Genomic DNA, 11,665 nt, shown 5'->3' on the forward strand with positions numbered 1-11,665 from the left:
TCAATGGTCAAAAGTCAAACTTTTCCGATTTTCCTTTCTCGTCCGGTGTCCGATTGACGCGTTCTAAATGTCCATTTCGCATAAATTTTAGAGATCTATCTAATGATAATATTGGTTTGTCCAAATTAGTGATTTTTAATTTACATAAATTAATATCCAAATTTAATAATTAAGCGATTACGCGGCATGATTGTCATTTGGCTAGTCAATAGCCATTGACCTACTTGCGGATCCTTATATTACTGTTCAGTTCCATGGATGAGTTTAATTTATCTAATGGAGGTTCTGTTTATGTGTGACTGGTTTAAATGTATTCTTGGTTCAGTTACATTACTGTTCTGAATCTAACTGGAGTTGAAATTACAGGTATGAGAAGGTGTTGATGTGTATATGAATGGTGTTATTGTTGAGTGTTAGTTGCTGTAACAGGAAATGGTTGTAAATAAGATGAGTTGTTTTCTGAATTAAAATTGAGGCAGGGTTGAAGGATGTTGTATTGTGGATGATTTCAAGGAGGTGGTGATCGGTGTTGCAAGTGTTAATACTGAATGGACAAGATTGAAAGAAGAGTTTGAGTTTTTCCAGTAGTATAATGGGGTTAGTTGTTGCTGTGTCAGTTTATTGGTGATATAGTTGAGATATGAGATATGAATTATTAGTTTGGTACTTGACTTAAATTGAAGATGTTGGCTAATGCAGTGAGGATTATTGTTGAGGTTAGATGAATGCACTAGGGGATATATGAGCTGGAGCAAGAGGATTGAATAATTTCCATGGAAAGTTGAAATGGATTTGCAGTTGTAAATAAATATACTGAATTACAGGTTGTGGTGGTATTGAATTGTAGTTGCAGATAATTTGAACTAGTGGTGATTTTGTTCTAGTAGGATGTGTTTTGAGTCGAAATTAGATGTTGGATTGTGTGTGTATAAACTAGTGTAGGAGACATGAGGTGCAGAGATTTGCAAGTTTAAAGAGTGTGGATGTAGGGAAGAAGTGTTGCTGACGATGGAATGATGGGATTATACTGCAAGCCGACAATCAGGTTGGTAGGGTGTATGTTGCTGCAATTGAGTTTTGGCATGTGCATTGGCTCAGGAATTAGGTTTTTCAACCCAATTAGATGTCTGACTATTTGTCTCTCCTAACTCAATATCTAACTAAGTCAGATCTTTTGACTCATTGACTCACCTGAGTTTGACTATGACTTAACTCGCTGACCCGACTCTTGAGCCAGTTTGACAGTTGAACTGACTTGACCTTGACTAGACTGCACTTTGACCTGACCTTGGACGTTGACTGTTAATTGACCGTTATATTTAATCGTTGACCGATGAATTCTCATGTCATCTGTAAACTTTTCCGACGAGTTTCCAGTCACTTTTTGCTACCTTTCCGATAACCAATTTGGAAGTAGAACTATTAATAGAAACTTAACAAAGAAAGAGATGGGGGAGTTCTAGAACGACTCTTGTAACTTTCTTGTAATCATTATGTATTCTCTAATTTACGGGCATGGTGTGTTTATGTTTATTTGTGAACATGTTTTTGTGTATATTGTTTGGGTATGTTACTTATATGCTTGTCTTGTCTCCCCGCGAGGATTGTCTGTGTTCTCCACAGATCCTCGCTAAGAGTTTATAGGTGCGGGAGGGAACGCAATCTTATATAGGTGCAGAAGGACACACAATAATATTGAGATTAGTCACTGAATGAGTTTATCGCGTGATATTCCATGAACGTGGCAGTATTATTATTTTATATCTATTTTATTATAGAGCGAATGACTCTCTGCCTTAAGGGTACCTGCACAACACATCAATGTATCACTAGGTAGCGGGGAATAATAGGCTCCCAGCTATCGATTATATGTGAGGAGATTGGTTCAGTCTTAGCAGTATGACTGGGTTACCATGGCGTTGCTCGTTGAAGAAATTCTAGCGAACTCAAGATCAGATGGGACCCACCATGAATATATGGTAGGGTCATAGTAATCAAACCCTTGTATATTTTCTAGACTTAGATGGTTAATATCTGAACCATGAGATGTACGCATTCCGTGATGATGACGTTGCCATTTGAGAGTGGAGTTATTCTAGCATCTTCTTCTCCATTGAGTGAGACGAGGTCAGGATAACATATATTTAGGTTGTTGTACTTCATTTCTGTAGATCCATCTGGTGGTGGATTTTTTATAGATATTGTTATTGACGCAATATCTGGAGAGGTGAGTTGGAGTAATCTTTTGTTGTGTGCTGCGTGAAAAGATGTTAAACCATTTATCTTTAGTAGAACTGTGAAGCATGTTAGTGATTACTAGAATGCTACATGTTTCCATTGGGCACCATTTTTGGGATGATGTGCTCACCCGTTTCACTTCAGTCTTTCAGTTATCCGAAGAAATGGTGCAATGAAGATATATGTTCTCATAGCTTAAAGCTTTATCGAATTTAGAGATGTTGTATATATCCTTATCGAATAACATCTACAAAACAACATATTATTGTATTCACATCACTTCAGAGATTTCATTTATGCAATATCAGAATGTATGGATTAGTTTTTGGTTAAGTTTTGTAGAATGTTTAAGTAGTAAGTAGCTTAATTTTGGAGCGCTATGAAAACTTTGGCCAGACTTCCGATTGCTTTTCAATTTTCACCTCATTTCGCCCTCTTGGCAACCTGACAACACTGTATATAGAGACCTTCGGCAGATGGAAAAGAAAATAAGTAAGAAGAACATTGTTATTCTAGTAAATGACCAATCTGGCTCTAACAACTCCAGTGGTCCAGCGGAAACAAGTCGCATCCTCATTTCCCCTCTTGTTTTTTTTTTTAATACGAAAAGAATAATACTCCCTCTGTCCCACTATTAAGTAACCTAGTTCAAATTTGCACAATTTTTAAGGAAAGCAAGGGAAAAAGTATTTTTAAGCATATTTTACAATTATACCCTTGTGGATAATAATTATTAAAACGTTGAAATGATTTACCTCTTAAACTACACCACGGATGTTCGCAAACTTTATACCACTGAAAAGCATTCTACATAACGAATATGAATATGCCTATCAAATTGTGCATATTTCATATATTTCTTATAATCAATTAAAAGATAATTTAAGAAATATTTCCTTGTTTAGTGATATATGTCACTTAACAGTCGGACAAAATTTAAAAGTAAATAGGTCACTTACTAGTGAGACGGACGGAGTATTATTAATTTAAGTGGTTGAAACAGATGATTGTCTGTCAGCAGCTAAAGCTGATTCCAGTCAGAATGGTTTTGTATCTATCCATTCTTCTGCACCTAATATAGATAGAGCATGCTTAGCTAATAAATCAGCTACATTGTTTGCATCTCTATGCGTAAAATTACACTTCCAATGTTCAAATTTATTTAATAAAAATCGACAGTCTTGAATAATATTGTTATGAATCCAAGCAACTGCTCCATTCATTTACAAATTGAAGAACCAGATTAGAAAGATGAAAAAACAGTGAGTAAATGTGCAAGTTGTAACTGAAAAGGAAAATGAGACCCGAACCAAAGGTATCTAGGTGCTAGGGAGGAAATATAGAAAAAGAGAAGAGAAAAAAAAACACAAACATGTACACCTGGATACAACTGTATACTTCACAATGTTCACATAAGTTTTGTTGATTTTGGAATTGGATTATATGACCCAAACCCAAGCAACGACGGAACCAGCTGCAAGGCCCATAACAAGGAACATTACTAGCACAGTACCTACAGTTTCAGCATGTTGTATCGGTACAGTTTTAGGAGCCATAATGAAAAACACACTCGTTAAGTATCCATTTGTGAGACCAAGAAGACAGGTCAAGATCACCACAGGAATCTCAGACCTGAAAATTTTGGGACCATGCAGGCAAGCTAGGAAGAGAGGGTAGAATAGAAGCCTCACACCACATGCACCAACTGCAGCTTTCAGATTCTCAAAGACATAGAGAGCAGTCAAAGATTTTCCAACCATATCAAATACATTATAGCTCGTAATGAGAAGGATAGAATACCAATCCTTGAGAATTTGAGAGTGCACGTCTTCAGTAATGAATCCTGGGAATATTGACAGAGTCACAACATAGATTAGGATGATCCCAAATCCAGACCATTTCACTCTATTTAGAATGTCCCACAAGGTTGACCTCAATGAGGACCTCTTCTCTAGCAGACCTTCATCGTTTCTGTCCTCCTCCTCCTTGTCCACAGCCTGCAATTTCAGATCTTTATAGTATTGGATAACTGGTAGCCTATCTGCAATGTTATAGAAAACAATGCAGACAAGCATGGCTACAATGCCCACAATGAAATACAAGATTGCACTTCTTCTTAGACCATCTGTATCTTGTGAGAAGAAAGACTTGGTTAAGATCCTCAAGACGGAAACAATCACCCCTGCAGTCAAAGGAAAACAAAATTCCCAAACTATAACACTTTTCTGTCACGTATAAGAGTAGAACATATTACTTCACATTGTGATATTGTTAACTTTTCATCGTTCTAATTTTTATAACTTTAGAAGCTTTGAATTTGAAAATCCATCAACCAGATTATGTCTCAACATTCAAAGGCATCTAGCATATTGCAGGAAATCCATTAGGGCATCAAATCAGTAAGAATTTGTTACTCTTCCTAGCATTGGGAATTACAATTCAAGCAGTCAACATAATATTATGAGTTCATTCATGTCTCTTCATTTATATTAGGGATCTTGAGCAGCAATTACGTCTAAACTCAAAGGGCATTCCATATATGATATGAATTGATTAGGGAATCAATTGCAGATAGATCTATCTAGTAATTGAAACCCTAAAATTTGGGGGAACTAGTCATGAAAGATGGGAATTCTTCTTACCAGAAGCGCCAGTACCAGCAACAGTGGCTTGCATGTATCTATCAGGTAGTTCACCAGCAGATCCAATAACACCACCTTGTACAAGAGCATCAGCAATACCAGCCAAAACAACAGTAGCAATAGTAATACAGTAACCAGTATAAAGTCCAGGTCTACCTTTAATATAAACAACATCCATAATTGGAATCACCAATAAAGAAACCATAAAAAGGATAAGACCAAGATTGATTCTGAAATGAGATGAGTTGATTCTATAAGAAGATGATGATTTGGTGGTGGTGGTGGTGGTGGAGGGATTGACATATGCGATGATAAATAGAAGGAACAATAGAGTAATAGGCATGTAAACAAGTGCAAAAACACGATCGACACTGGAATTAGGGTAGAGGTAAGTGAAGTAATCAACAGCTGTGATGAATGCATTCCATGGAAGGAGATAACCAGTTCCTAATGTGAAGTAGATTATGTATGCAAAATGATATGAATCTTTTGGTATCTTATTCTCTTTCGGGAGAAGAAGAATTTCTCCTTCTCCTCCTCTTACTCCATTAGCATCATCATCTCCGCGTAACCCCATGTCTCTCTCTTTCTCTGTAGCGTCTCTGGTCCGCTGTGCAACTAACTCTACCCTGATTTTAGAAGAAAAGGAAACCTCCCTCGATGTCTCTTCTGTATTCCCAAATTATTGGTGCAAGTTGCAGAGAGATTATTTAAGTGTTTCGTTTTCTATTTTATAGCATTGAATTATTAATTAATAGTTGGTCAGAGAAAGGTTTTATAGTTAATGACGACAAGGATGGAATTGATGGATAGGTAGAATTGAAGAGAAGCACGGGAAGGAGTTAAACGTGTTTGCTTAGACTAAACAGCGTATTTGGATAAACATCGGGAAGTAACTTTTTGATTTCTAAAAGTCAAAAAACAAGAAATCAGTTTGGGTATAAAATTTCAGAATGATTTCTAGAAGCAGAAAAGTCGACTTTTTGTGAAGCAGAAAATCGACATTTTGTGAAGCAAAAAATCTGGACTTCTAACTTCTTCTTCTGACTTCTGCTTATGTATCCAAACAGGCTATAATAGTGGTTTCACTCTGTAGAAATTAACTTTTAATCCTTTTTTTAGAATTTAGAAGAGAAGCATGGGGAGGAGATTTATCACATGGGAGTGGTTTTTTTTGTTCAACTTTGGCCGGTTCTGATGGGTAGCTAACTCATCCATATGCCATGCTAGCTGGCCTCGAAAATTGGCCACGCCTCTATGTTAAGCGATTGTGTCTCGACTGCTAGCGACTTCAACTCGACAGCCCGGTAGAGTTTGCACCGACAACAATTTAAACTCGACCTCCTGCGGTTGGTGTTCTACAAAAAAAGTTTCTTTCCTTCTAGAGATCAAACTAGAGCAAAAAAAAAATTCTTCCATTTTCTTGCTTAAAAATGAGTTCTAAAACAAATAGACAAAGAAAAAGAAATAGAAAAGACAAAGGAAAATCTACTGCAGATAGTAATATCGTCGGGAACCAGGATAAAGAAAAAGAGTTCGCTGATGTTAGGCAACTAGCTGGACCTGGTGTATTACCTGAGCATTTAGCTAACCATCCTGAGCGAGTTGGTTTACCTTATGGTCTGAGATAACCCAAGTGTTTGGGTTCCTCCCCGAAGCTGTGCAACAATCCTTGCGAAGATATCGTTGGCAGTGTTTATATTTTCATGAAAGGCACAAACCACATGACTCAAGTTGTGCGACTTATAGTAGAACGTTCGTGGAAAACTGTAAATACGTTATTTTTCAAGGATTTCGAGTGTGGTAAGTTCTATTTTTCCATTCAATAGTTAAATTTTTATTTTAGATACAAACTTTAATTTTTACAGATTCAAATTTTAGTTTCACATACAAACTTTAATTTTATGACCATGTTGTTTTTAGGGTTCACAACGTTAGATTTGTATATGTTGACGGGAATAAAGAGTGAGGGTGAAATAGTACATGTTAACCAACTAACATGGATATCAGAAGGAAGATGGAAACAACTGCTTTCATTTTACTCGAATGATACTGAAGGAAATCCAAAATCCAGACAATTACACTCATATGGATTAACAGTATCTGGGTTGAAGGCTTTTTTTAACCGTTATGCTGTCAAGGGGATACATAGAGTTGAAGATTATCCCGAACTTGAACGTATTTTGTGTTATGGGTGTTGGTCCAAGTTTTTTTCCCCAATGCTAGCTCAGTGGAATTAATTGGTTTTCTCGACTCTTTAGATGATTTAACTAAAGCACCAAATTATGATTGGGGGTCTGCAATTTTAGTTGAACTATACTTAAGTCTCGGGAATGCTCGTGTAAGAATACAAATAGCTTGAATGAATTTTGGGTCGTATTGGAGGTAAGAACCATAATCCCTTTTTATTATTTGATTCATTATCGAGTTAACTGTTAAATGGTGGTGAATGTACTAACACAACAATGTGCGTCGATGTTATTTTTCAGTATTGGTAGTATACTTACTTTAAGGTCATGCAAACCTGAGCTTCACGATACACGATTATTTTTTCCGATCGTGTACAAGTACAAAGCTGATAATTGGGTTGGTCAAATTAATGATGGTCAAAATATCGCTGCTATGCAAAGGATACCAGTATCAACATTAGGACAATGTCGTATACTTCTATTGACGAGTACCATGAACCAATAGCACAAAGCATACTACAGTTAAGCCTTAACAGACTTGTGTTTTACGGTCCTATTACGAGTCATGGTATTTGGTATTACGAAGAAAGACGTATGTTTCAGCTACAAGGAAGAAAGGTAAAAGCAATCGACCCATTTCCAATTTCAGTAATTCCACAGGATGATTGGATCACGTTGATAAATAAAGGGCAACCTTGAAAAGAATATGAAGATTTAATCCAAACCCCAGATGATGACTTTGATTACTACAGCTGGTTTCAAAAGGTATGCAAGCTAAATATTGTTGTTCATCCACAAAACTTAGGTAGTGTTGACTTTCCAGTAATTGGCAATTTTCCACTTACATATATGCCATTCCAACCTCCACCGCCGACGAGCGAAGCATATACGTATCTTAGCAGTCAAATGAGGTCGTCAAATATGACTCAAATATCTTGGGAAATCCAGACTTTATCACCCGGTGGAGATATTGTTATAGTCCCACTTAGTAATGAAGGTCTGCAGCAGAGGTATCCATATTACGTGTGGTGGCATCATCAGAATAGTATCAGAACCAGTTGAACACTTTAACGATTCTTTTCGACGAATTTCAGAGTTTTCACTTAAGACAGATGCAAATACAAATGGAGAATTTGAGTTTCGAAATGCCTGAGACTCTGTTAGAGTCAAGTTCTCAAATAGGTTTAGGTCGTGATGGTGTTTACCCTGGTGATAGCAGTGTGAGAAGTCATGGAAGTCTTGGAGATCGAAGAAGTCGTCATTCTACTCCAACTATGGTGGAAGAGACTCAGCTACCAACAGCAGCAGGAGAAACAACAGCAACAGACGTGGATATGAAGGATATTCGGTTCCAGTCTCATATTGGTTTCATGCCCCAGGGTCCTGTACTTACTCCTGGTGGTGGCGTGAATATGAATGTAATTAGGCAATCCGCAGTTTATACCCCAACAAGTATTTCAGCATTTCACCGATTTCAAGCACCTGCTCATCCAATTCAACCATCTCCGGTACCGTATCAAGGTTATGAATCACCTGATGTTACTCAACCACCATCTCAGACTCAAACTAGTGAATTTTCAAAGGATCAAACAGGCATAGGGGAATATATATTTGGAAATCGTTCGTTGGATAGATGTTAATTGTTAGTTTGAATCGTGGTTTAATATAATTGCACTTTTGTTTGATAAATAATAATCTTTTTTTAAAGTTTTCTACTTAAGTTAAAATTAAGAACTTAAAACATATAAATTAGATTAAATTTTGGCGACACTTTTAAGATTTCATAACAACTTCCATATCGGAACTCCTTTCTGTTGTCATGGAGCCACTCTGCACGACACCTTTGATCAGTGTCCAGCAGGGTTTCACCACTTCTCATGTTTCGAACCGCTTCCCTTATAATAGCAATACTTTAACATTCTTAGAAATTATGGAGAACCGAGCACTCAAAACCATATAATCACGATTGTTGAGGTTCGTTGTTTCTTCTTCAAATTTTAGTAGAACGCGTCCCCAAAACGGAATGGCCTGTAATGCGTCATCAATGATTGGATGATTAGTGAAGAAATATAATTCCTGCAGATGCACTCATCTTCTAACGTACTAAATTTGCGCTGATGTATAGATCTTGCACTCCTTGCTCTTCTTATTTCATTTTGCACATTATCTCGATGTTCAACTCTTTGATTTTCGGCAGCATGTTGCCCTTCTACGAATTAAGCCATGTCCATATATTGAGAAATTGGAAAGCAAACAAAATAGGAAGTGTGAGTTGAAATAAAATTAGAATTGGGTAATTTATAGATGGATGAATTTATGTCAGATTAGATCTAGTTGACGGTCTAGTTTCCACAGAGCAGTAGAGTCTCGACCTGGCATGGCTAAGTGGAAAATTTTCCACTTTTCCATGCCCATAAGGCATGTTTCTATGGGTGTGGAAAACATTCTAGTTTGCCATTTTTGTACCCACTATGGAGCTGGAAAACTGGCAAAGTTGCCACTTAGCCAGGCCAGGTCAAATTTCTACCGAGCGGTCGAGTCAAGGCTACACCGTTCGGTGTTTACCACACCGTTAGCGGATTTTATAAGAACGGTCGGCCTAGACTACACCGCTACGTAGAATCTGATGCAACGTCCATAAATCTCCCCCCTACAAATACCAAATTCCTCTTCCATTTTAACTCACACCTTCTCTTCTCTACTCTTCACATTTGTTAATCTAAAACAAATTTCATCATCCAACTCTTTCATTCACTCGTATTGTATAATTTCTTTAATATGTCTCAATCTAATACTCAATCTAATAAAAATAAGAAGATTAATTGTGCAAAATTTACCGTATCCGAAGATGAAAGCATTTGTAGAAACTATGTGTTCTTTACACAAGATAGTGTCGATGGTGCCCGTCAACAATCTACCAAGTTGTGGGATAACATATTTGCTAAATTTCGTGAAAAAACTATGCACATCAACGATCGTGATCCAAATGGATTGTACGGTAGCTTCGTCATCATCAACGCCCAAGTTTCCTTGTATATCGCTGCTCTAATGCAAGCTGTTCATGCTCGAGCGAGCGGTCTTGTCGATGTTGATGTCGAACGAAAGTATCTAACTGATTGGCACCATAAACATGGGAAAAAAATTTCTTATGAAAGTTGTTATCATATTTTGAAAGTGTTGCCTAAATATAATCCAGAAGTGTTAGCAAACATACAGAATATACCTGCAAGTTCACCATACACTTCTTCACCTTCAACGCCAGCTTCACAACCATCTCAATCATCTCATCCCCCTTCGGATAATCCATTTTCTTCACCATAAACCATAACAAACAATAATTCCAACTTGAATGTCAATGCCGCGATCAAGAGAAAATTATTAGGAAGAAATCATGCAAGAGCAGCGAGAAAAGCTGCCTAAGAAGGATAAGCAAGTGAAGGAGGTGCTTTGGACACTTTGATAGAGCATCAGAAGATTGCCGAAAAACAAAAACCTGTATACCGGCAGTTCTTGACTAGGGAGATGAAAAAACATCGACAAAATCAAGAGAAATTTGTTTCATACCGTAACAAGAATAAGATTCTAAATGCAAACACCGCAACAATGAATCCTAGACAATATATGGTATGGGAGATGGAGATGGAGATGGACAGGTTAGCAGAGGAGTTGGAAGAAAAACGAAACAAGAGAAATTTGGAAAAACAATTTGGAGTTCAAGCTGAAGATGAGGAAGATGAAGACCACAATGAAGTAGTGCCACTTAATTAATTAATGTATCAGCTTTAATTTTAATGAAGATGTAGTAGTTATGGTGAATGAAATTGTTCTAGTTTTTTCATTACAAATTGTTCTAGTTTTTTCATTATATTAAAACTTAAACTAGTTTTTTCATTACATTAAAACTTAAACTTGACAACATCCATGAAAACTAATATTAAGCCTAACATCCCATACGAGTTATTATAAACTCCTTAAGAATTTGGTAATGCGCTTCGTATTCGAAAAATTTTCCTTCCATCTTCGCCACTCGTCTCGAGTTCGTATTCTCAATTCAGCATTGGTGTCACCTCTAAGACGATATCGATTGACAATCCTTTTCATAGCTATAAAATCCACAAGATATTTTTTGATAGTCATGAATCGGCAAAACAAAGCAGCACGATCCCGGTTATGAGGATTGTTAGAGCATTGCTCAGTCGAACTCGCATGCGTTGCTATCTCAAGCATGTTTGTCAATGTTAGTGATCAAAACTATAAGTCTTGATTTCTAGTTTATCATAGCTAAGTTTCGAACTATGATAGAAGGTGTAGTTGAGCTCAAGGACTTGATGGCGATTCATCATACAAGTAGAATAACTACTCAAGGAACCGGTGGAACTTCTCGACAAAAACGTATGTGAAGACTTGAACTTATCTATCACTCGAAAGTCTATCTACCCTATCTCCTACTCTTTGAGACAAGAAGTCGTATGCTATATATATAGACTTTGATTATACACATTTGGTATTTCGAGCCGAGTATACCTCGCCTATCTATATCTCGAAATATGAGTTGGTAAGCTTTTCGCTTTAACCAAGTTTATCTTTACCATGTGA

The 11,665-nt window shown here is 36.9% G+C and overlaps 1 protein-coding gene across 1 annotated transcript; it reads right to left on the minus strand.

The window, feature by feature from the left end:
- Nucleotides 1–3,375: 3,375 nt before the first annotated feature.
- On the minus strand, nt 3,376–5,626 carry LOC113271444 (equilibrative nucleotide transporter 1-like). The gene is made up of 2 exons (XM_026521304.1): nt 4,881–5,626; nt 3,376–4,420 (listed from the first exon to the last, which is right to left on the minus strand). Exons 1-2 carry the CDS (start codon nt 5,455–5,457, stop codon nt 3,678–3,680), a joined length of 1,320 nt encoding a protein of 439 aa, XP_026377089.1. The 5' UTR covers nt 5,458–5,626; the 3' UTR covers nt 3,376–3,677.
- Nucleotides 5,627–11,665: the final 6,039 nt, after the last annotated feature.

Source organism: Papaver somniferum, chromosome 4 (assembly GCF_003573695.1).
Source record: "Papaver somniferum cultivar HN1 chromosome 4, ASM357369v1, whole genome shotgun sequence".
NCBI classification, from domain to species: Eukaryota; Viridiplantae; Streptophyta; class Magnoliopsida; order Ranunculales; family Papaveraceae; genus Papaver; species Papaver somniferum.

Bases quoted from the DNA above. Each gene is read 5' to 3' on its own strand.
- LOC113271444 (XM_026521304.1), bottom strand. From the start codon at position 5,457: ATGGGGTTACGCGGAGATGATGATGCTAATGGAGTAAGAGGAGGAGAA. The intron at 4,421-4,880 runs GTAAGAAGAATT...CTTTGACTGCAG, and splicing joins TGCTGGTACTGGCGCTTCTG to GGGTGATTGTTTCCGTCTTG.